This window comes from Syzygium oleosum, unplaced genomic scaffold (genome assembly GCF_021117445.2).
Source record: "Syzygium oleosum isolate NSW1041296 unplaced genomic scaffold, Sole_v2.1 Sole_v2.20, whole genome shotgun sequence".
NCBI classification, from domain to species: Eukaryota; Viridiplantae; Streptophyta; class Magnoliopsida; order Myrtales; family Myrtaceae; genus Syzygium; species Syzygium oleosum.
The window spans coordinates 3,348,166-3,373,877 of NW_026607504.1; the positions used below are offsets into that span (position 1 = coordinate 3,348,166).

At 39.1% G+C, this 25,712-nt stretch overlaps 3 protein-coding genes and 1 long non-coding RNA gene across 5 annotated transcripts; all 4 read left to right on the forward strand.

Annotated features, from left to right (window-relative positions):
- The first annotated feature begins 4,972 nt into the window (after positions 1-4,972).
- Positions 4,973-5,959, forward strand: LOC130140597 (uncharacterized). Of its 2 annotated transcripts, none has more exons than XR_008818594.1 (3): positions 4,973-5,551; positions 5,692-5,747; positions 5,819-5,959. It is a non-coding gene; the product is annotated as an uncharacterized LOC130140597 (long non-coding RNA). The 2 variants fall into 2 exon arrangements; XR_008818593.1 differs by having other exon boundaries at positions 5,697-5,747.
- A 1,448-nt stretch (positions 5,960-7,407) lies between these two features.
- LOC130140654 (oligouridylate-binding protein 1B-like) lies at positions 7,408-8,842 on the forward strand. The gene is made up of 3 exons (XM_056320580.1): positions 7,408-7,446; positions 7,505-7,606; positions 8,279-8,842. The coding sequence occupies exons 1-3, from the start codon at positions 7,408-7,410 to the stop codon at positions 8,561-8,563; spliced, it is 426 nt and encodes a 141-aa protein (XP_056176555.1). The 3' UTR covers positions 8,564-8,842.
- Positions 8,843-10,988: 2,146 nt separating this feature from the next.
- Positions 10,989-20,023, forward strand: LOC115693337 (toMV resistance protein Tm-2(2)-like). The gene is made up of 3 exons (XM_056320581.1): positions 10,989-13,662; positions 13,920-14,104; positions 19,792-20,023. The coding sequence occupies exons 1-3, from the start codon at positions 11,095-11,097 to the stop codon at positions 20,021-20,023; spliced, it is 2,985 nt and encodes a 994-aa protein (XP_056176556.1). The 5' UTR covers positions 10,989-11,094.
- Positions 20,024-20,254: 231 nt separating this feature from the next.
- LOC130140595 (uncharacterized) lies at positions 20,255-23,071 on the forward strand. Its single transcript, XM_056320299.1, has 2 exons — positions 20,255-20,395; positions 20,650-23,071. Exons 1-2 carry the CDS (start codon positions 20,383-20,385, stop codon positions 22,872-22,874), a joined length of 2,238 nt encoding a protein of 745 aa, XP_056176274.1. The 5' UTR covers positions 20,255-20,382; the 3' UTR covers positions 22,875-23,071.
- Positions 23,072-25,712: the final 2,641 nt, after the last annotated feature.

Consider the following 25,712-nt stretch of genomic DNA (forward strand, 5'->3'; position numbering starts at 1 on the left):
AAACATAAGCTAATAGTAGCCTAATGGCTTCTAACCTGGCAACTGGTGCATATGTTTCATCATAATCTATGCATTCTTCTTGAGAATAGCCTTTTGCTACCAGTCTTGCTTTGTTTCTTGTGACTTTCCCTTTGTCATCCAGTTTGTTTCTGAATACCCATTTTGTTCCAATTACTGGATGATTTTTGGGTCTTGGTACAAGCTTCCATACTTGATTAATTCTGAAGTTCTTCCTGCATAGCTTCGATCCAGCTTTCATCTGATAATGCTTCACCAACTTCTTTTGGTTCTATTTCTGATATCAATGCCAAGTTGCCGATGTTCTCCTTGTGCTTAGATCTAGTCTTGATACCATATTCTATTTCTCCAATGATGAGGATCTTCGGATGACTGGATTTATGCTTCCAGTTTCTGTCAAATTTTTCCTTCTGAATATCGTCAGACTCTGAAGGTTCTGATTGAGTCTGGATAGTATCTTCTTTTCCTTTTTCTACGGATTCGACGATCTTTGGAGATTCTGATTGTTGAGCTTCTGATAACTCTTGAATGTTGGAAGATAGTTCAGATTCATCTTTGTGAGTCTGAATATTTTCATCAAACCTTACATTCATTATTTCTTCCACAGTCTGAGAATTCTTGTTGAAGACTCTGTGTGCTTTGCTTGTAGTAGAATATCCAAGGAAGAATCCTTCATCTGCTTTCTCATCAAAAGCGGTCATTTGGATTTTTGAGTATAAAACATTTACAACCAAACACACGAAAATAAGAAATATTGGGCTTTCTACCTTTGAAAAGCTCATAGGGGGTTTTCTCAAGAATGTGTATGAGAAAAGCTCCGTTGATGATATAACATGCTGTAAAAACTGAATCTGCCCAGAATTGAAAAGGAATCTTACTTTCTATCAACAAAGTTCTTGCCATTTCTTGTAAAGAACGATTTTTCCTTTCCACAACACCATTTTGTTTTGGTGTATATGGAGTAGAAAAATTATGTTGAAAGCCATTTTCTTCATAGAAATCTGAAAAACTTTGATTTTCAAATTCTCTCTCATGATCAGTTTTAATGCAGGAAATAGTATAGCCCTTTTCATTCTGAACTCTTTTTGCAAATTTTGAAAAATATGAAAATGCTTCATTTTTATGAGCAAGAAAGAACACCTAAGTAAATCTTGTGAAGTCATCAACAATAACTAAACAATACTTCTTACCACCAATACTTTGTGTTCTGGTTGGTCCAAACAGATCCATATGAAGAAGCTGCAAAGCACGATTAGTGGAAACATAATGTATAGACTTAAAAGAGCTTCTTACTTGTTTTCCTAGAGTGCAGGTATTGCATAATTCTGTTTTCTTGTATTTCAAATCTGGCAGACCTCGAACTAATTTCTTGTTTGAGATCTTTGAGATTTGTTTCATACTGATATGTCCTAATCTTCTGTGCCACAGATCTTCATCCTCTTTGATTGAGATCAAGCAATGAGTGGAGTTTGGATTAACATTTAGAAGATAAATATTGCCATGTCTTCTTCCTGTGAATTTTTTAGAAGAATCTTTGCTTGTTCCTGAGCATGTATCTTCTTGAAAGTTGATTCTGAAACCTATTTCACATAGCTGGCTTATGCTTATCAAGTTGTAATTGAGTCATTTTACCAATGAAACATCATTGATTGTAAGTCCTCCAATTTCAACCGTTCCTTTGCCAACGATTTTTCCTTTGGTATTTCCTCCAAAGGAAACTTTTCCACCATTCAGATTGTGTAGATCAACGAATATGCTTGGATCTCCTATCATGTGTCTAGAGCATTCACTGTCTAGGTACCATTTTCTTTTTCTCTTTGCGGTAACTGCAAAAATCACAACATCTCAAGTTTTCTTTGGTACTCAAATTTGTTTGGGTCCTTGAGCATTAATAGAGGTTGTCTTAACAAAATCTCTTCGAACAGGTCTGCAGACCTTAGGACATTCATTCTCAAAATGTTGTGGATATCTATATTTTGAGCATCTAAGTGCATTTCGGCCAACAGGTTTGACAAAATTCTTTTTGAAATGGTTTTTATAAACTTGTCAAGGAGATCTTTGTCTTAATCTCTCCTTGACCTTTGGAAAATCAATCAAGCTGTTACTTTCCTTCACAAATCCGAGACTAGATTTGTTATAGTAAGGAATTTGGATAGAAAGGATATGCTTTAAGGTTTCTGAACCTTTTGAAAACTTGGAAGTGATTTCTGAAACTTCCTTTTTCAAAACAGCATTTTCTTTGGAAAGAAAATCTCGACTTTCCTTGATTTGATGAAATTCTTTTTGAAGGAAATTGATTTTTTCTTTTTGTGAAATATCCTATTGCCTTAGTGATGAATTTTCCTTTTTCAGAGAAGAGATTCTTTTAAGAGCATCCTTAAATTCAAAGCATAATTCATCAGTGTAATTCGATACTTCAATAAGCATTTCAGAATGCTTTACCTCAATTTCCACTTTAGGATCAAAATCTGAATCTGAGTTTGAATCTGACTTTGCCATTAGACAGAAATTTGAGATATCTTCATCACTGTTTTCGCACTCTGTATCACTCCAGGTTTCTGCTTTTAAGACCTTCTTTGCTTTCTCAAATTTGGTCTTCTTTTTCAGAAGTGGACAATTTGGCTTGATATGTCCACGTTTCCTACAGTGAAAGCAAATTATATCTTTTGATCTTTCTGATTCATCAAAGGACTTCTTCTCAAAGGACTTCTTCCCTTGATTTTCATCTTCTTATACTTCTTTATGAAGAGAGCTAGTTCTTCATCGTCAACATCTTCATCTTCAGAATTTGCATCAGAATCAATGTTAGTTTTCAATGCAATTGACTTATTACCTCTGGATTCATTCTCCTCGTTCCGTTTCTCAGTCTCATATGATTGAAGAGTTCCAATTAACTCATTCACTGATAGAGGCTTGATCCTTTGTGTCTCTCGAAGAGATGTTTTGATGTTATCCCACTGATTTGTCAGTCTTCTTAGTAATTTGTTGACTTTCATAGCATCTGAGACTGGTTGTCATTGATATGCAAAACCGTTTACTATGTCAGTAAACATGTCATACATATCAGCAACTGATTCTCCAGGCTTCATTTTGAAGGATTCATATTGACCAAGCAAAAGATTGATTTGAGTTTCCTTGGCTCGATCTGTTCCTTCATAAGTAGTGTGGAGAGTATCCCAGATTTCCTTAGCTGATTCACAAGAAGCAATTTTTTTTATATTCAATAGGAGATAAAGCACAATAGAAAGAATAAATTGCTTTGGAATCTAAAGTTTCTCTTTTAGATATCTCAGATTGAGACAAAGGAGGATCTGCAGCTTTGCTTCCGTCTGCCTTTTCTTTTGAATCAGAGGATTTTGTATTGACTCCTCTGATGATGACATCCCATTGCATGTGATCAATCAACTTTATGAATGCCTTCATCTTATTTTTCTAGACACTATATTCCTTGTCATCGAAATATGGTCGTTTGTTGTTGCTTTGTCCTTCAATGAGCCCTGGAGCACCAAAGCTAGCCATGTAGATCGTTAGCTCAGAAGTAAAACACTTCAAAAAATGAGCAATCTGCTCTGATACCAATTGATGTAGCTAGCAAGGATCACCTAGAGGAGGGTAAATGGGTGATCTTAAACAATTTTTGATAATTTATGCGGAAATGAAATAACACAGTTGAGTCTGAATAAAATTCAGATTCAAGCAGATTATATAGACAGTGCTCTTGATGTGCAGAATGTAAATAAAGAGATAATGGGTAGAAAAACTGCACACAAGTTTATAGTGGTTCGGCTTATAGCAAGCCTACGTCCACTCTCCCACGCTTACAGCCTACTGGCTGGATTTCACTATGTAATCAAGAGGAATTTACAGATTATGAGTGATAGCACTCTCGTGTATGATAGGACTCTCTATCTCACACAGTCACTCTTACAAAGTAACCCTCAAGATATTAATCTTTAGCTCAGAACGACAAAAGAAATGGTTGGAGTATACTCAGACTTTGGACTTGTTGATTCTTGAATCTATTGTCCTTTTGCTGCTCGTTAATCTCCTTAAATACTCCTCTGCTTCCAAACTAGCCGTTGGACAACTTTCAGAGGATCATCTTCCAATCTTCACCTTGGACAGATTTGTATAGAAAGGATTGAGTAGCCGTTGGATTTATAGATTCTGAATCCCGCTGATTCTGATCGTCCATACAATCAGAATCTTGGTTTACATAAGTAGAGCTTTGTCCATTGTAATGCACACTTGTCATAATATTTGATTGTCAATCTATTTTGATTAAGATTGAAACAATCAAAACTTTCCTTCTGTGAAATTCATGTCAGATCATTAGCTGTTATTTTTGTTCTGAGTTTTGCGTCTGAAGAAATTCTGCGTCTGCGTCTAAATAATTTCAGCGTCTGAGTCTCAGAACTTAGATTATGTGGGTCTTCAATAAAACATGAACCAGTTTGTAAAGTCTGAAAAACTTCCTTCTGAGCTTCCAGAATATATATACATACCTGGAATAGAATAGTTCAGAATAAGTATCAGATTTACAAAAACATGGAAGGTTTTATCAACTTCAAAATTAATAGGAGTTTTTCTCAACAGATGATACGAACCAATACTAAAACACTTCAAATTTCTTTTCTACATTCTTCAGGTGGAAGCAAAGGGCTAATGCATATAATAAAGAACGACATGATGATCACCGGGAGAGGAAAAGCATAACATGGAATCACTCTTTATCATCCCCTTGTTCACCGGATTCAATCTCCTAAACTTTTGCATGAAAATAAAACCACATATTGATTAACTTGGGTTTCTTATGGATCAAGCAAATTTCTCTTATCGAGTCGAGCTTTTGCCATCGCTTTTACTTCTTGAGATGTCATTAATGAGAAAATATTCAGCGGTTTGTAAACGTTACGTCAACGGCTGCTGTGGCGTGTGCTTATTTACTGATAACTAATTAGATCTTGACACATATATTGATTTGGAAATTAAAAAAAATTATTTCTCTTTTCCTCCTCCATCTTCAACCTCCGCTCTGCCTGGGCTTGGCTATCTCCACCACCAAGTCGCCGCTTCTACCATCCTTGAGCCACCATCCCACCTTGGCCACCACCGTCCGCAGCAAAGCTGTTCAGCTCATCGCCGGCAGCCATGGAAGAGCCAAGACTCGAGCTGAAAGCTGTTGAGCAGTAGAGCAGATTTGGCTATTGAGCGACGGTTGATCGCCGCGTCCAGGCCGACCTCCACGTCAACCCTCTCTGTTGTCCCGGCAACTAAGCCTTGGCCGCGAGCACTCGTCCATAGATATGGAGATGCAGAGTAGTGGTCGTCCATGGACGGCCTCTCATCCAAAGATAGAGCGACGACCTCCGCGGCTAGATATGGCGTTCTTTCAAAAACTTCGTAGCCATGGATGGTGGCTCGAAATTTCACAATACTTCGAATTTAAGCTCGAATTCCAAAAACTTCTCCGATTGAACGAACGAAGGGCGTGGACACCCACTGAGCATTGCGATATGTAATTGATCCGACTGTATGCGAAACCCCTCCTTCTTCTTCTTCCTCTTCTTCTTCTTCTTTCTTTTCATTCTCTTTCTCTCTCCCTCTCTTTTTCTTTCTTTTCTTTTTTTTTCTTCTCCCCCATTTTGACTTTTCAAACTCACATTTTACAAGTATAGTGGCAGTTCATCGGTTCGGTGAAATGCCAGAAAGTTGAACAGTCTTCCCTGGTAATAACATGATGGCTAGTTCCTTTTACCGTCTCCATGTAAAGTCGAGTTAATTTCGGTTTATATTTCAGGGAAATGGCTTGGCAGTAGACAGATACGTAGTAATTGGGCAACAAAGGGTGCTGGTGGTGGTGGCATTGAAGAGAAGCAGAGCTCTGACGCCAAAAGTGTGGTGGAGCTAACCAATGGCTCATCAGGTTAGCCATTATTTGGAACAGAAGTTTCTTGGATTCATCTTGGTTGATATGCGATGCTCGAAGGCACAAGCATTTTAAGTTTTGCTGCCCGAGTCATTGTATTGTCTACTGTTATAGGCATTCTCTTTTACAAGATTGCATCACGTATCATCTACTCTCTTCTTTTTTTTTCATTGCAGAGGATGGTAAGGAGGCTACAAACAGTGATGCTCCAGAAAAAAATTCTCAGTATGCAACTGTTTATGTAGGAAATTTATCTTTGGAGGCAAGACCGATCTCTCTTTTTTAAGTACTATCTGTTGGTGTTGCTGATTTACATCTAATTGAATCCATATGGTGGAGTTTTGAGTAATTCGGGGGCAAAACAAAGTGAATATTGCCAGATTTTCTTTAGGGAAATCTAGTATTTTCCATCATGAACTGGGGGTACTTTAAATTTTGTATCCCGTGCTTTTAAAATTACGCTTTACATCTTCATATTGACATTACTATATTGGCCATCTTGGCTTTATTCTTTTTGTGGCCAGTAATAAAATTATATCAAATGAAACTGTAAAAAAATTTATGGAGAAAAATTAAATACACCTTAACAATCTGTGTATTTTTGCAATTATCATCATGCTCTCCTTTAGTTATAACCAGTCAAAAAGCCCGTGCCATGCACGGGTCTCTATTATTGTCATTAAATAACTTAAGCTTCAAGCAAGGGTTTGGAAAGCTCTAGAAATTGAATTATCACGAAAAGGATAAGGATTTAGACTTGTCACTTTAGTACTGATCTAAATTATTTGTTATAAAACGAACAAGAAATCAAAGTGCAGTGTGGGTTCTAATTCTTTTCATGTTCTCTTCATATCAGATTGAATTTTATTCCTTTCCCCTTCATTAGTTAATTTGATGCTAACTTTTGCAATAACTAAATGTGGATGTATTGTATTACACTCTTTGAGTGCCAATATTATGAGGAGACAAAATCTCACAAAAAGGTCAGGTAATTTCAGTTTACAGAATTCAACAATGATTAGAAGACAAATTAGAATTAGAGGTGAAAAAAATGCTTTAATTAATTTCAAAAGAAATTGCATATAATGGGATTGTTGATTGCACATGAATCAAATAGTTCTTGGATTAGTATAAGAGAAGAAATAATTTTTTAAATGCTAATTCCATCTACCCTAGTTATCTCGTTTTGCACCAAGATACATATTTAGTATTAGATTAAGTTAACTATAATTAATGCATCAACATTGAGTGGGTCCATACTGAAATAATTTTTTGAGACTAATTTATTCTGTTATACTTTTTATCAGAAGCTATTTGATGTCGGTACCACGCCAGTTCATATTAGGAACCGTATTTAGAGGAGAGAATTCAGGAAGTGGGAGTGTGAAGAGTAGGTGAATGAGTAGAGAGCAAGAGCTGATGAGCTTATTCTATCAAAATTAAACCTACTTACATGGAAAATGGCTGCGACAATTGCAAGTTTAAATTTGACCTTTCAAGTGATTATGCATTCAGATTTTTTGGTGATGGGCATTTAACAGAGATTGTGGAGGTTAGAGAGTAGGATTTGGTTTCGTGAGGTATAGTACTCGTGCAGAAGCAGCATTGGCCATTCAAATGGAAAATACTCAGTCACTTCTCTGTGGAAGACATTACGGTGTGTTCTTGGGCTTGTTACTAATGCTCTTCATTCCTTATTTGTTTTATTTCACAGTGTGCTGATGGTTTGAAAAGTATCTGTTCCATAGAAAATGTAGTGTGAGATTATTAATTCTGCAGTTATGCTGATATAAGTTGAAATTATCTCACTTTTTTCCTTTTCCTGATCGTAAATCCGACCACCTCCCATAGTTAACCTTTGGTCAAAGACCTCATTTTTGTTTACACCGAGATTTGAATCCAAGTTGTCTTTGAGTTTTGTGCATTTAGTGACTGCACTAAACCCTTTTGGATGAGCTTAGTGCTCTTTGACTCAAGACAGTTGAATTTAAACTCAATCTGTGAATGCTGTAGCTATGACTTCATCAGCATGTGGTGCCACCACATGTTCGGGCGTACCTCTTATCCTCTAAAAGGATAAGCAAAGGTGGCATGTGTTATGGTAATAAGACATGGTTCTCTGGCAATACAAGTGAAGTGTTCTATCTCTTCAATAATTTAGATGGGCTTTTCGTGGCATGTAGTTTAAGATATAATTGCTGTCCGCATCTTGGCAGTGGAAAAAATAGATCAGGGGCTCTAGCATGTGAAAACGGTAGTTAATACAAGACTTCGTCCCCCTGGTGTTTTCGATTGAACCAGAGCTGACTTCTGATTTGTTTGTGATTGCAGTGCTCCTGGGGTAGCAAGCCTACTCCCCCAGGAACAAGCTCCAATCCCCTTCCTCCACCTGCTGCAGCGGCACCATTACCAGGCCTTTCTACTGCTGAACTATTAGCCTACGAGCGACAATTGGCAATGACCAAGATGGGCGGCGGCATGCATCCTCTCATGCAAGGACAGCATCCTCTCAAGCAGGCAGCGATGGGTATGGGAGTTGCCGGCGGAAACCAGGCAATATATGATGTTGGGTTTCAAAATGTTGCAGCTGCCCAGCAGCTCATGTATTGTCAGTAACATGCCTAGTTTTTGGCTTAATGGTTAACGGGGGAAGAGAGAGAGAGAAAGGAACTTTTCTTGGGCTACATATATATTATTGAGAGTATATGACCTCAAGGAAGTCGCCGATGTTTGCCGTTTCTGTTCATGTTACCCTTTTTGATCTGTTCCCGTCGTATGTATGTTATTCTATTTATGTATCTGTATGGTTGGCTGCTCAGAAATGAATCCATGTCTCTTTGGACCATTTTCTCTCTATGGTTCTTTTGCTTGTTACAAGTGACGTTGCACTTATTATCTCGATGCATGGCGAATCGCATTTTCAAAAACAGTGCGATTTTCATCGAGGCATATGCTACTAAAAGTCAGCTCACACTTGCAGAAACTGTGAAACTCCCTATTGACAACATTGTAGACTCATCGATAGTATAAGCCCATGCGATATCATTTTAGTGTAGTATCATGATTTACACAATATCGAATTGTTCATGTGCTTTCCCTCCCTGGATGGAGGGGAATGGGGTTGTCTCGTTGCAGTAATGCTGACACTCACTATGCTGTGAACACGAGGATTGGGTTGGTTTTCGAAGCATCGGGGTGGTGGAACAAACAGTAACTCTAAGCTCGATTCTACTACACCTCATCTAAGTGTTTGATCATAATGCATCATCTGCTTCAAGAATGACAAAATTCAGGCAAAGAAACCGAAAGGGATTCGAGATAACTGTGTAAGTTGCCAAAGAATTGGATTTCACTTTTCGATTTCCCTTTGGCCGTGGAAATAGCAGGAGTTGAAGTGACGTGAAATGAATTTTAAAGGTAAAATTCGCGGCAGCAAAGGGCATCTTCTTCTTGAATATATGCCGGTCTTCTTTTTTCAATAATTCAGAGGCATGGATGTGGAGACCTTGGTACTCAAAAGTCTATGAAGTGTCCTGCAAGTCTGGTGATTATCGATTAAGTTTGAGCCCCTTTCTCGAAAGGTTATAATCTACTCTATTTAGCCAAAAAGGCTTAAGGGTCTCTTTTGTTACTATATTTTGCTTCGTTTCTTAACACTAACACACAAGAACAATACTTTAAATGTTAAAAGAAATTAGGAAAAATTAAGAGGACTTCAAGTATTTGTATCAATATATATGTAAACACAAAATTGAATGTTTCATGTAAACGATGCATACTTTTGATGTCAAAAATGAAAGAAACAATGAGAATCAACACTTAAATTTGGGGAAAATTACCAAAAAAGTCATAAACTTATTGCATTTATCCTAATTCAGTTATAAACCTTTCAATTGTGCCACTTGAGTCCTAAACCTTTTTCACATTTTGCCAATTGAGCTAATTTTGGCCAAAAATTACTGACGTAGACCCTAGCCATCCTACGTGGCACGATCAGTGCTAATATGAAATTTTTTAAATAATATTTTGATTTTTTTATATTTTTCTTTTCTTTACTCTTTTTTTTTTTTTTGGACTAAGGGCTTGCAGGCCCTCCGCTGTGGTTGGCAAGGGCATGGCAGCCCTTGCTTGATACCCTTGCTGGCCACTGGGCAAGGGCCGGGATGCCCTCGCCTATGGTCGGTGAGAGTTAGTCGGCGACCCTTGCCAGTCGTCAGTACAAAAAAAAAGTAAAGAAAAGATCAGAAAAAAGAAAAAAAGAATTATAAAAATTATTAAAGTATTATTTAAAATTGTCCACGTCAACGCCAGCCATGTCATGTAGGATGGCTGGCGTCTACATAAGTGATTCCCTGCCAAAATTGACCCGATGAACTCAATTAGCAAAATGTGAAAATGCTTATAATTCAATTGGCACAATTAAAATATTTAAAACTAAATTGGCACAAGTGCCATTAGTTTATGATTTTTTAATAATTTCCCTCTTAAATATGAAAATTGACGAAAACGCCCTCATGCTTTTCATGTCCGATGGTGGAATTCTAATGTTGGTTGAACCTACTCAAATTTCGAGTACTTTGACTTATGGTGCGCAGAAAATGCCACCCTAATAGTTACTGGAAATCACGTGGATGATTTATTTGTTCTTTTTGTTGTTTTGGGTTTATGCGTAGAATAACATCGACCTTAAGGAATGACTTTCTGGTCTTTGTATAATGAGAAATCCAGCACAAAGTCTGACGACTTTGCATATGTTAAAAAGTTTCTGCATGACTTGAATTGACTAACAACATAAGAAAACAAAAAATTATAAAAAAATATGAACAATTATAAGAGTTAGAGATGATGAATTCATTGATTAGAAGCTGGTGGTGATTGACGCCTCCTATAAATTCCTAAGCTTGTTTGGTGCAAATTGACAATCCAAACAACCTCCTTCCCCAGTAATCACTTTCAGACCTCCAGTTTCCTTTTCCTTATCCTGTCCCTAAGGTGGCCATTTCCAATGTCCCAGGCGAATCACACTTCTTGAGGCTTGAGCAACCCGGAACTGAACGGCCAGGACCGCGAGCCTCCATTCCCTGGTGCACGATCGCAGTCTTCTCAAGCCCGCTCGTGTCGTGCATACTTCCTCCGATTGGTTCCTTATGGAGGCATCTGAGGGACTGAGACCGCGAAAAAATCCTCTGGCAAAGACCTTGTCTTTGGTTCGCTCGTTGTCTTCTCGGAGCCGACGAGGAAACGGCGAGAGGGGCAAGATGTTGGCGCGAGAAGTTGAAACTTCGCCGCTCAGTGCCGGGAGGAGCATTGTAGCTTCATCAACAGGCAACCTGACCCGAGCAAGGAAGATGAAGGATGAGTCGCATATTGTGGGTCGCGAAAATCTTGTGAACGAACTTGTGGAGCAGTTGCTCGATAAAAGAGATGACGGTGCCAACCTGAGAGTGATTTCGGTGGTCGGTGAGGAAGCCATCGGCAAAACAGCTCTAGTGAGGAGCGTCTACAACCGAGCGGACATTAAGAATCATTTTGACTGCTGCGCTTGGGTCCGGGTTGCACCGGGGCCTACACTGGTTCATCTCATGGTCGACTTGCTCAAGCAGCTGAGGGTCTCGGAATTGCGAGACGTGGAGCGTCTGAAGAAAGAAGAGCTGTCCGATGTGCTCCAACGAGTCCTGATGGAGTGCTGTTATCTAATTGTCCTAGATGACTTGAACGATGTCCCTCTCATGGACGAGCTCATAATGATGCTCGTGGACTCGAGGAACAGAAGCAGAGTAATCGTCACGACTTGTAACCACGACATACCCTCTTTTACTGATCCGTGGTATTCCATGCATCTCACGTTGAGCCCTGTCAACCGAGAACAGAGCAACGAGTTATTGGAAAGCAGCTGGGCTTTCGACATGGTCGATTTGCCCACGGAACTCCTCCATCTGAAAGAGTTGATTTTTAGCAAATCAGGCGGTTCTCCCGCCAAGATCCTGCTTCTTGGAGGACTTTTATCTGCCACCACGTCAGATAGATGCACCGAGCTTGCCAATGGGCTTTCTGATCCTCCCACACTACAAGATGTTGCACGGTTGAGTGTTGATGTACTGCCAGTACGGTTAAAGCAATGTGCTCTGTACTTGGCTATGTTCCCTAAGGAATCTGAGATTCCCACAAGGAGGCTCTTTAGACTCTGGTCAGCTGAAAATCTAGTATCCTCACCGTTGGAGAACGGAGTAACCAGAATTAGTGCAGAGAAATGTTTCAAGGATCTGGTGTCCAGAAACGTGGTCCATGTAGCTCGACGGAAATGGGACGGGAGTGCGCGATCGTGCCGCTTGCCCGGAACATTGTACGATGTCTTTTATCAGATGGCTAAGAATGAAAGATTCCTCAAGATCTATGACGATTCTATCCATGATGAAGGAAAGTTTGACGCCCTGCGTATCGCAATACCTAGGCATATTTTTGGAGAAGGTAAAGCAAAGGCGCATGAAAATGCACTGGAAGTAGGACCAGAGCGTTCAGAAACAAATGCACAAGAAGCACGCACAGAGGAGATCACTTCCGCTGAGCCACATCAAAAAATGTCCACCAGCGACAAATTTACGCCGTGTGGCATCAAACAACTTTGTTCGTATGTGTCTTTCAACACCATGAAGCTAGGAACACAGACCAGAGAGATAGAAGCGTTGCTTAAACCCCTAGTGCTGAAAGGGGACTCCAGTTTGCTGAGGGTACTTGATCTTGAGGGTGTCTACAAGCCTTTACTTCCGGAGGAGCTTGGCAACATATTGCTGAACCTAAAGTACTTGGGACTGAGATGGACTCTTCTTGAATCGCTTCCAAAGTCAGTGGTGCGATTGTCTTGTCTCGAAACTTTGGATCTGAAGTACACTAACATAACCCAAGTGCCGGCTTCTATCTGGGAGATAGGGAGTCTGCAACACCTATACATGAATGAGGTGTCCTTCGACGAGTCCATTCATCCTCCACTGCATTCCAAGAAATCCTTAAACTGCAACATCCAAACCATTTGGGGCTTATACATAGGAGTTGAAAGTCCCATGTTGAATGTGCTGTGCAAGTTGACGGGCCTGAGGAAGCTGGCATTGACATGTCATCCCTCGGCAGTAAAGGCAGCTACCGAGCAGATCTCAAATTTGAAGATGCTCGAATCCCTCAGATTGCGATCGAAGGATCTATTCGGTCAGCCTTCAGATCTTGAACTGACTGACATGAGGGGGCTCAAGTCTCTTTCCAAATTATACTTGCTCGGAGAATTGTCCATGCAAAGATTGTCGGAGTCGCACATTCCTCAGAACCTGAAAGTACTAACCTTGTCCATGTCAGGACTAAAAGACGATCCGATGGTAGTCCTGGGGAAGCTGGAATTTTTGACCACTCTCCGGTTATTTGCCTACTCATATGACGGCGAGATATTGAGTGTCTCGGAAGGAACATTTCGGAAACTCCGTGTCTTGAAACTGTGGAAGCTGGAGAACCTGACTGGGTGGACTATACAGGCAAATGCAATGCAGTGCCTCGAAGATTTGGAAATTAAGGAATGCAAGCAGCTGAAGATGATCGAGGGACTGAAGCAGATCACAACCTTAGAAGTTGTCACATTAGTTAAAGTGCCGGATGAACTCGAGCGAAGTGTCAGAGAAATGCGGCCGAATGTGCCAATCATAGCAAAGGAATTGGTAACAGGTTTGCCGCAGGTAGCTCTCTTTCTTCTTTTGCTTTACATGTTTGTCTATGCATTTTAGTAGCCATCCACAGGGAACATCTCTCGACTATGCAAAGAATAATTTGCTTGATTTAACTCCGAATAACAAATAGTATGTGTGTGTCAGCTTGCGAGTGTCAGGTTTCACCACATAGAAGATGGTTAAGCTTTTGTTGGTGTTAATGGTGATAGAATTGAGAGCATCGTGGTTCTTTATGGATATAAGTTTGTGTTCTTGATCATGAACAGAATGAAAAAAAAGAGGAGCCATCAGATGAAGAAGACAGCAGAAGAGGAGAAGAGGATGACTATAGTGAAGACCCTGAATCTGGTTTCGAGGAAGATGGTGATGATTTCGATTATGAAGAAGAAGAGGAAGATGACGATGATTTCAATTATGAAGAAGAAGAAGAAGAAGAAGAAGAAGAAGAGACGTAATTCTTTACGAGTGATATTATGAATATTTTTGTGGGGTAATTTAAGTTAGTAGTCACATGAATAAAAAACGGAAAGGAAAGAAGATTCTAATTTCACCATTTTGTTTGGGTGGGCGTTGCAAGGACTGATGGAGACCTTAGGGTCAATGAAATTCATTGATTAATAAAGAGATAATTTTGCGGTAGTCATTTTAAAGAATTAATGTAGGGTACATAGGCTATGTAATTACCATCACTGTGGCCTTGTCGCTCACCATGCCTTGCACGAATTTGTGCTGGAGACACCGCGTGCCACTTGGTGAAACCGACCGATCAAAAGTGAAATGCATATACAGGTGTCAAGTAGAATATGATTCATAGCAGGCGTGTAACTATAATTGGTCTCGATTATACCACATTATCACTGTCATGTGGTGTACCCATCATATAAAATACTCTTATTGAAAACACGATCCCAGCAAAAAGATACAAAAAAAAAAAAGAGAATAGAACTTGGCCATTGAATTCAAATGTGCTGATTTCAACCAAAAAAAAATCGTATTTGCTGATCATGCAAAAGTCTGTACTTGCTAACTCAACCAACTCCTAGGTGCAAATTAAGCTACATACACCACTACAACTTAAATACTCTAATTGACTCTAAAAAATCTAATTAACTCTAAAATATAAGGATAAGCTTAGAAAAAGCCATAGAACTTATCGCGAAAGTGTGATTGAGTTGTACAACTTTCAAAAAGTGTAACCAAGTTCGAAAACTTGTTAGATTGATGCAATTTAGTTATTCCGTTAACTCCGTCCAATTTGACTAACGAAAATTATTAAAATGGTTTTTCTAATTATTATTTTCTCTTTCCTATGTGGCATTCTACGTGCCGTTAAAGTTAATTATAGCACCAAAACGATGTCATTTTTATCCAAATCCTAATTTTTTTACACCAAATCTTAATTAAATTAGGTAAAAAAGACAAACTAAAAAAACACAAAAAATAAACAGGCTAAAAGTAAACGAAAAAACACAATAAAGAGATAAAAGAATACACTGGTGGAAGGAGGGCCAATCCCTCCGCCTGTAGCCATCACCTCATTGCCGATGGGGCGTCGTTGATAGAGGTGTGCAGTAGTCTTGGTCTAATCCGGCAATCAGACCAAACCTGTCATGTCTCGAATCCCTAAAAAACGGGAGGATGACATTACTGTTCTTCCACCCAAATGATGTGGCCTCAAAGAGAAACCAATACCTTGTTATCAAAATCTATATATCTCCATATATATATATATATATGATAAACCAGCAAGTTGATTATGATATCAGAGTTTCTATCATCCATAAAAAAAAATATGTAAACCTTCAAACTCAATTAAACCAAACAACTATTTTCAAACATACATAACTCATGTCCAACAGTGTCCAAAATTCAACTACCAAAAGTTCTTGCCGGCAGTGCTCTTGCCCTACTTGTCACTTACCCAGGAACCTTAAAAACATGAAAGACAAATGGAATGAGCAGTCACAGATCGGTGAGTAGTATATCTGTTCCAAGTAGATCGAGCAACCACTATGCATATATATATAAAGCAATACCAAAAACTCGTAATTCAATCACAATACATAATTTACATATTAAATCAAAGATGAGTTGTTTCATTTCAACAAAGTCTTATACAAATAAAAAAAAATACTCATTTAATCCCTCATTGCAATTGAAACATCAATGGTTAAGTCTATTATCAATTTCTATAAAAAAAAACAACGTCAATGGTCCATTCCATTAAACGATTTATTACTCAATCTTAAACTATGGTCACGGCACAATCCCTAGTGATAAGACGACCAAGATGCCCCCTTGGTAAGGTCTCCACATATTATCAATCGGTAGTTTGCCCAAGAAGGATATCTTAAAACTGGTATGCATACTTGGAAACCCTTAACCAAAGGTTCATAGTCATATTGAGTATCAAACAAACATTCTCCAATATCAGAAATCTAATCCAGAATCAATTTCATAAACCAAACAAATAACCTTTCGCAACGCAGCTTATCCGCCACAATTAATTTATCATAAAGCATTTCTCAAATAATTTTTAGAACTCAAATCTTTTCAGAATACCTTTCCTCAAACCACTCATATATACTAAAAGGTAGTAAATGCTCGATCTAGTTTAATACAGCAAAAAATGCAATTTCTTAACTCATAATATAACTAATCTATATTGATTTCAAAATATAAGTTTTACATACTCAGAAAAGAGAAAACACCACTCCACTGAGAACGCCTACGATCAAACAACAAAAATTACTCAAACCATCAAACTCACAATCCTATCAAATAGGTGAGAAATAACGTCAAAGTTGAGTAAAACGCTACCTCAACTATGAATCGGTTAAACCAAACTTATTCGCTATTAAAACGGTTCCTACGTGCTAACAAAACTGTCGTCAAAAGAGGATATTCAAAGCAATCCGCAACGTGGAGCTCGAGCGCGAAACTTTAGAATTTCGCTCCGACTAAACCGTTACTTCAAATCGACTCTCGTCTAATCTCACAGTTCTACAACACCCTTATCTACCATTTTCATGAAATCCCCTAGCTTAACAACCCAAAAATGGGGCCTCACAGTTTAAATTTCATATAAATTTGAAATTATGCCCTAATTGCAAAAACTATTCTGAGTAGACGGACGAAGGGCTTGAATACTTACCGGGCGCCGCAAAATGTAGTTAATTGGACTTGTCAGGTGTCCGAATTTTTCTCTTTCTCGTACTCTCTACGTTTTCCTCTTTCCTTGTCGATGGACGAAGCTTTCCTTTTTTCTTATAACTCTCGGTTTAACTTGAGGCGGTGGAACTTTTTTTTTTTTAACATAGGAAAAAGCAAAATACAATGAGATTAATTGATTGGTTATGCTTTATTCTGATTTTTCAAATTCTGACCTTTGCCATTTTCTCGGGCTTTCATGAGGAGGACAAACTATTTATCGAGCCTCGTCGTACAAATGTTGAAATTTTTTTGCAAGATTTGAGGACAATTAAGAGGCAAATTATTTAGCATTAAGAAAAAAGAAAAATACAAATGAGATTAATTGGTTGGTTATTATTTGTGAATAGAATGTGAATTCATTTGAAAAAGAACTCTTTCGTCTTTGTTTATTCCAATTTTCCAAATTTTGACCTTTCCTATGTTATTGGGCTTTCATGAACTACCGCGAAGAGGACAACCAACTTCTTGAGTCCCATTCTTACATATGTCGACATTTCGGTGCGAGATTCGAGGACAATTAACATGTGAGTATCATTAAATATTAAGGAAAATTGATTGGTTATTCTTTATGAATAGAATAGGATTGATCTAAGAAAAGACTGTCTGGTCTTTGTTTATTCCAAATTTTCGAGCTCTGACCTTTGGCACGTTATTGGACGTCTATAACAAGAAACTATTTCTTGAGCCACTCCACACACATATTGATATTACGGTGCGGGATTCAAGGACAATTAAGAGGCGGACATAATTGAGTATCAAGAAAAAATAAAAAAAGCAAATAAGATTGATTAATTTATTATTCTTTATGAATATAATATGAATTCATCTAAGAATAGACTCCGGTCTTTTTCTATTCCAAGTTTGCAAGTTTCGAAGTTCTGACTTTCGACACGTTATTAGACTTTTATGAACCACCACAATGAGGACAAATTATTTCTTGACCCACATCAAAGAATAGCCTCCGGTCTCATTCTTTATGAATCGAACATGAATTGATCTAAAAAATGACTTGCAGGTCTTTGTTTATACCAAATTTCCAAGTAATGACTTTTGCCACGTTATTCGGTTTCATGAACCATCACGACGAGGGCAAACTACTTTAGCCACTTTATACATATGTTGAAATTTCTGTGCAAGATTCAAGGACAATTAAGAGGCAAATATCTTTGAGCATTAAGAATAAAAGAGAAATACGAATGAGATAGATTAATTGGTCAATTTTATGAATAGAATATGAATTCTTCTAAAGAAAGACTTTCTGGTCTTATTTCCAAATTCTGACTTTTGCGACTTTCTTGGGCTTTCATGAACCTCCACGACATGGGCTAACTATTTCTTGAGCCACTTCATACATACGTTGAAAATTATATGCAAGATTTGAGGACAATTAAGAGGAAAATTATTTAGCATTAAAAAAAGAAAAATACAAATGAAATAACTTGATTGGTTATTTTTCGGAAAATTGTCTAAAAAGTCATAAACCTATTGCATTTTTGCCAATTCAGTTTTAAACCTTTCAGTTTTACCAATTCAGTCCAAAACCTCTTGCATTTATGCCAATTCAGTTCATCCGATCAATTTTAACCGGTTGGCGCTGACAAGGACATCGATTGGTGTTGGCTTCTAGCCAACGGTGACATGTCAATGTTTCAATATTTTTTTCGAATTTTTTATTAATTTTTTCCTTTTTTTCTTTTCTTTATTTTTCTACCATTCTTCCCTCTGGCCAATTTGGCGAAGCTCGCCCTTGTTGGCCATTGTTGAGGGCAAGCCTCGCCCACCCCTAGTTGGGCGAGGTCAAGCCAAGGCAAGGGAGAACCTAGTGACCGCAAGGTTGGCCTCACCAGTGGCCGGCGGGGGCGAGCTTCGCAGAGACCAGCGAGGCTTTGCCTTAGAAGGAAGAAGTGCAGAAAAAAAGAAAGAAAAGAAAAAAACAAATAAAAAATTCAAAAAAATATTAAAATATTTAAAATTTGCTACGTTAGCATTGGCCGGATGGATTGCATTAGCAAAAATAAAAAAAAAATATTTATGACTGAATTGATAAAATTGAAAGGCTTAGAATTAAAATGGCAAAAATGTAATAGGTTTAGGACTTTTTGGACAATGTTCCCATTATTTATTGTGAATAGAATGTGAATTGATTTGGGAAGGACTTTCTGGTCTTTGTTTATTCCAAGTTTTTAAATTCTGACCTTTCTTATGTTATTGGGCTGTCATGAACTACCACGACGAGGACTAACAATTTGTTGAGTCAATTCATACATATGTTGAAATTTCAGTGCGAGATTCGAGGACAATTAACAGGTGAATATCATTTAAGTATTAATAAAAAAAATACAAATGAGATTGATTGGTTACTCTTTATGAATAGAATATGATTGATCTAAGAAAGGACTCTCTGGTCGGTCAATGTTACCAATTAATTTTTGGTTATTGGCTATTATTTGAACCACTTGCCAACATATATTATTTGATCGATTTAAAATTACCAAATTTTCTAATAACTTGCTCAGTTTTATTATATTTATTGACGTTTTATCAAATTACCCACTTTATTTAAGTTACTTACCGACCTTTTTCTAATAAACTCAACTAGTCCCTTGTTGAGTCACTTAGCAACGTTTATTATTGATTCCGAATTATCAATAATTCGAATAACTTACCCATTTCTTGGTCGACCATTATTATTTGAAATTGCCAACTTTATTTGCATTACCATTTTTTATTTTATGAAATTATCAGTTACTCTTAAATACTCTCTCTTATTTGCGATATTCACCGAACATTTTTAATAAGGTTTTGCAATTATTAACTTTGATAACTTACCCACTTTCGAATTACATACCCATATTTGGGTGGAAACTGGTTGTCTTACTGTCTACTGCACATACCCCTCTCTCTCTTGTTCTTGATCATGAGCAGGATGAAAATAAAGAGGAGCAATCAGATGAAGAACACAGCAGACGAGGGAGAAGATGGAGATGACCACAGCGAAGACTATAAATTCCGTTTCCAGGAAGATGACTTTGATTATTGTGAACAAGATGATTCTGATTATGAAGAAGAGAAGAGGAGAAGAGAAGAAGAGGAGACATGTCTTTATGAGAGGTCCATGAAAGACATGATATTGGGGGGTAATTCAAGTTATGACTGACGTGAAGAAACAAAGGAAAGAAAGAAAATTCTAATAACCCACTTTATATGTGTGCGCGTTGGGAGGGATGATGTAGACTGTGTAGGTAATGAAAATTCAATAATTAATAAACAAATCATCTGTGGTATTCATATGATGAAGGGCACACAGGCTATGTAATTGTCATTAGTGTGGCCTCTGACGCTAGTCGCATGTCGCCACCAATATCGCTCGCCGTGCCTTGACGTCACCTCCGCATGCCATCGACGCTCTTCGTGCCTCTCTCTGTCTCTCTGTCTCTCTCTGTGTGTCGCCCGAGAAGGCGCAGTTTGTGGTGAAGAGACACCCCAGTCGTCTGTCGAGTGCAGCAACCGCACACCATGCTAACGATTGGTATGTCATCGATCAATGAGATGTTAACATCAGCTCAGTGTTCATTCATTCACTGTCTATATGCCTTCTTCGCATAGCTAAAGTAGCATTTTGTTGGTTGACTGGTACATCGCCCTCTAATTACCGCTAGAGGCTGCGAAAGCTTGCCGTGTTTCATGCTTGAGTCATTACTTTCTCTCTCTCCATTCCGCCTTAGCTTTCATCTCTGAATGATTCGACATCAGTTAATTTTTTGTTGGCAACATGTCTCGCAGTCGTTACTGGCCTGGTCCTTACGAGGGCACGGAGGCTGTCGGAGGTGCTCTCTTCTTCGAGCGACGTGTGGAAGGAGTGGGAGCTGAGAGGTGCAGTCTTCATGAGCCTTGCCCTCCAAATCGTCCTCATTTATCTCGGCGACCGCCGCAAGTATGTCCCGCGCGCTTGGATCAGGGTGGTCACCTGGTCGGCCTACCTATTGGCCGATTCTGTTGCGATCTATGCGCTTGGCATGATCTCCAACATGATCGGGGAAATCAAGGCTGACAAATTGGTGAGCAAGATGGACCCGCACGCGGAGCTTAGTGCGTTTTGGGCCCCGTTTCTGCTGCTGCACTTGGGGGGCCCCGACACGATCAGCGCTTATGCGATGGAAGACAACGAGCTCTGGCTCAGGCACTCGCTGACGCTGGTGAGCCAGACAGGCTTGACAGTTTATGTTCTGGGAATGGCGTGGACTCATCCTAGCCTATCGTTCCTTGCCATTCTGATACTGCTCTCGGGTTTCTATAAGTACGGTGAGAGGGTTTGGGTCCTCCGCGCCGCCAGCAACGAGCACTTCAAGGACTCCCTTGCTGAGTCCCAACCCCGCCGAAAGTATTCCAACAAGATTTTGGAGGAATGCGAGTTGAAGGGGGCCGAGGGGTACAATGTCGTGCCTCATCAAGTCATCGAGGTACGGGATGATGCGATGATTACGATCGATAATGCGATCGCTAATCTTCCGTCTCAGAGTCTGAGTTCCAGCAAGGAATCCAAGGACCAAGAATACAAGGATGTGGGCGCACTGCTAGCGGCTCGCAGCTTGGTTGACACTAGTCAGCGCCTTTTTGCAGATCACTTGTTCAGCTTGGAGGAACGCGACACTTGCCTGTCGATATTGACTGGCAAGCCCTGGGAAGGATTTAAAGTCATTGAAATTGAACTGGGCCTCATCTACGACATGTTCTACGCGAAGGCGAAGGCAGTCTACACGTGGTGGGGCATTATCTGTAGACTTGCCATCGCATTCTCGATCTGTGTTGCACTGGTGCTCTTCTCTTTTAGCAACAAGCGACAATATTCGAAGCTGGATCTATGCTTGACCTTCCTGTTGCTAGGAGCAGCCATTTTCCTTGAGTTATACGCACTGTATCACATTCTTTCCTCTGACCGTGTTGCTTGTTGGCTCATAACGAACAAGCAATCGGTCATCTTCAATATCATCAACTGGTTCCGACCACTGTCGAAAAGGCGCAGGTGGTCCAATTCCATGGGCCAATACAGCCTAATGAGCTGCTCCTTCAGAAAAAATGATTCCTGCTGGTGGAGATTCCTAAAAAATTTGCGCATTGATGAGATGGTTGTGAAGTTTCTCGACCAAGGCCGTGAGGACGTGACGAGCAAAATCAGAGAACTAATCCTGGAGAAGTTCCAAGAGAAGCAAGTAAGGGACGCGCAGAAACTGCCCTCCGTATGGATCGACAGGGGAGGCCACGTGTTGAGCACACAAAAGTTGCTGGATAAGTTGAAATGGAGCATCGAGCTGGATTTCGATATGAGCATCCTAGTCTGGCACATAGCGACGGAGCTCTGCTATTTCCCCCATAACGGAGAGGACAGCATTCAGGAGCTAGATAGGAATAACCAGAGCCATGTAAAGTACAAGTCCTTGATGAGTTTGCACTTGTCTCGGTACATGGTATATCTCCTAGTTATGTATCCTTCAATGTTGCCTGTTGGAATTGGTAGTATCAGATTCCGAGACATTTATAAGGAGATCAAGAAGTATTTTGCCATGCCTAAATCTGCTCCGGAGACGCCTGCTTGTGACCCCAATATGCAAGACAACTCGGAAGAAGACCCTGAAATGAGGAGAGAGCACAATCCCAAGATTGCAGAGGCTTGTAATGTGTTGCGCGGCCAAGTGAAGACCAAATTCAATCTGAGCGTGACGAAGGAGGACAAAGTCAAGTACGTGCTGTTCAATGGGTGCCGGCTCGCGTCAGAGCTGGAGCAAATCTCGCCTGAGGAGACGAAATGGGAAGTGATCCGCCACGTATGGGTGGAAATGCTGATCTACGCGGCTAACAAGTGCAAAGCGAAGGATCATGCTCAGCAGATGAGGCGAGGCGGCGAGTTCATAACCCATGTCTGGTTTCTGATGGCTCATTTTGGGCTGACCAACCACTTCCAGATACCACACGCCCCGGCGGTAGCAGAAATAACCGTGAATTCCTGGTGATTGAGGATCTGCAAATTAGACAGAACTATCGTTTATGTGTTGTTGATGTTTGAAATACCAACTTTGAGATGAGGATTATGTTTTTTCAGTGTCTCGTTGATGTACAAAAATAGAATTAAGGAATTAAAAAGAATGTAACTGTTCAACCATTAATGTTGTACATCAATATCATCTAATAAATACGTTTTAGTCGAAAATCACGATAAACCGTTCATACATAAAAGTTCACGCACAATGACAAACATTTGATGTACTTGTTAGCATATTGCTCGAGGAAAGATAACTCAATTGGGTTCCCCTACGAAAGCAGCTTCTGTGAACATGAACTTTAATTGGTGAAGAGAAAATTTGGGTCTCTTAAGAGCCATCCGATGAGGTAGAAACGGTCAAAATAGTTATATAAGAACGGTAAAGTTAAGTGATCTGATCACATATAAACTTTCACATGTATAGATAAATGTGAGAAAATTGAACTCAAAAGTTTAGGAATTCCGGTGAAATTTGAAAAATGGGGACCATACAAATCAAAATATACTGTTGCAGATCTGACTCCAATACATATTACAAAGTTCAACTTAAAAGCTTAAATTGATGGGTGGAGGTAGAGTATACAAAGAGCATACATATACCCCGTAAATCAGCGGCATGAATACTTCAACAATAAAAATGAAGCATGTCTAAAGTGGCTCAAGAAATGTACAGTTTACAATAGTGATAGTGGCGATTTTTCACGGACTTGACGGAGGTGACTAAGTCTGGCAAATGTTGGAACAAATGAAGAAAAAAGCAAGAGAGAGACCAGAGGGTCGTTTTCTAAGTGAAATAGGAGGTTGTCTTATCTACAAAGAATAACTATATTAATCCACGAGAAGTGTTTAGCTTTTCTTAATGCTCAACTTGGAATCACGTGTATTTAAAACGATAATGGGTATGACAAAGACTGCAAAGTCAAGTCCATGTACTAAGTTTTATCACATGCCAAAAACAAAATGAAGGTGGTTCGAGAAGTGGTTTGTCATCGTGGTCGTGGTACTTGATGATTAATGACCTGGATGAAGCAATGCAACGACGTTGATGCCGCTGGTGCACCTGATTCTTCCTTCTTAAACAAAGACCGCATTGTAGTTGTTTCTTAATTAAGTCAAGGCGATTCTACTCATATAGACGAAACCAGATTAATCATCAATATGATGTCCCGGAATTATCGCGCACCACGTGCTAAACAGTGAACATACTCGACGTTCGTAGAGTAAATTAATCCCTTAAAAGGAGACATCTTCAGATGAGAACATCCAAACCGTGGGTGTGAATAGGGACTCTCTGACCACCGGCATATCTGCCAAGATTTGGGTCCGCCGATATCGGAGTTAGCATCGACTCTCCGTCGAGGACGAGGGAGCTACTCGCTCATTCTTTGATAAAGACGGACAGAGAGAGAGAGAGAGAGGACCTCCATCATCGGGTCCGGGAACAGAGTGGTGCAGCAACGATCTATGCAATGGCAAGAGAGACATGAAGAGGAGAAACTAAAGAGATGGGTTAGGGTAGGGTATTCTGAATGAGGTGCAATGATTTGGATAATAATGTGTGGAATGAAATTGTATAATTTCTATGTGGTTTATAACAAAATGTACATGACGTATTTATAGACTTTATAAGTTAACTATTTAAGGCAACATATATTACAATATTAATTACGTTGAATTAGGATAAATTAATGATATGCACAATTAAAGAAGATATATGTACAATTCTTATAAATATGAAGAATCATGGGATGTATAGAGAATCTTTTAATTATCTGTAAGATGCCCAAAAACTCAAGATGACGTAAAAGAAGTCAATTTGAGTTTGGAAAAAAGATCTCGAAAATGGCCTGACAGATATCCCTTAGTGAAGACTTTAGCAATTTGATCAATCAATGGTAGAAAACTGGCACGATAGGCTTTGCGAATTGAGTTGGTCTGTTGAAGAGAGAATCTGTTGATGTGTACAGGCTCTACGACAACATGTTGACGTGGCGATTACTCATTTGAGCCTGACGTGTGCAGGCTATTTGGTAGCTACACGTTTGAGTCTGACATGTGCAAGCCAAGTGACAACATGTTGCCTGACATCTCGATTTTTCATAATAATATTTACATGACATTAGAAATTTTCAATGTTCAAAAATAATAGTTAGATTGTAAAACTAGGTATTATATAACTTAGAATTCGGGTGGACACGTAAAAATCTTAGTTGAATTGTAAATTTTGCGGGGTGGGAGAAGCGCGGAAGATGATTTTCCGCGAACATAATCATTCTGAGTCGTTGAAATTCAATAGATAACGATGAAGTGTACAATGATTATTAGAGTGATGCTAATTGTCGACGGGGACGGATATTTTCGAAATTATATGATTATCGAGTTTGAATTTGCTAAACCGAGATTTTCTTAGCATTCGGTATGATTTACTAATAATTTTGGTAAAATCATGTGTCATGGGTTACGTTATTAATTTTTAATCCTAATTAACTAATAATAATTTACTTACGTTAATGACCTCACTCACTTGCCGAAAATGGATAACCTCTCTTTCACAATGATCACATTCTTATCTACACATATTGGGTCACTAATACCCACTTGTTCTTTTGAGAGTTGCATGATTAGGCCATTTGCCTATTCTAAGCTAAGACACGTAAGACCTCTTGGGCTGCGTTTGGTCGTCCGGATTTCTAAACAGGATAGGACTGGATAGGATAGGATAAGAAATCCTGGGATTTCTTCATATCCTATCCATTGTTTGGTGGACTACGGATTTAAAGTCGGATAGGATAAATTTTTTTTTTTTTTG

What these genes read in the sequence shown, in the direction of transcription:
- LOC130140654 (XM_056320580.1), top strand. Translation starts at nt 7,408, where the DNA reads ATGGCTGCGACAATTGCAAGTTTAAATTTGACCTTTCAA. An exon ending in GTTTAAATTTGACCTTTCAA is followed by an intron (nt 7,447 to 7,504) that starts GTGATTATGCAT and finishes TGTGGAGGTTAG; the next exon opens with AGAGTAGGATTTGGTTTCGT. An exon ending in TCTGTGGAAGACATTACGGT is followed by an intron (nt 7,607 to 8,278) that starts GTGTTCTTGGGC and finishes TTGTGATTGCAG; the next exon opens with TGCTCCTGGGGTAGCAAGCC.
- LOC115693337 (XM_056320581.1), top strand. Translation starts at nt 11,095, where the DNA reads ATGGAGGCATCTGAGGGACTGAGACCGCGAAAAAATCCTCTGGCAAAG. An exon ending in TGGTAACAGGTTTGCCGCAG is followed by an intron (nt 13,663 to 13,919) that starts GTAGCTCTCTTT and finishes GATCATGAACAG; the next exon opens with AATGAAAAAAAAGAGGAGCC. An exon ending in GAAGAAGAAGAAGAAGAGAC is followed by an intron (nt 14,105 to 19,791) that starts GTAATTCTTTAC and finishes GATCATGAGCAG; the next exon opens with GATGAAAATAAAGAGGAGCA.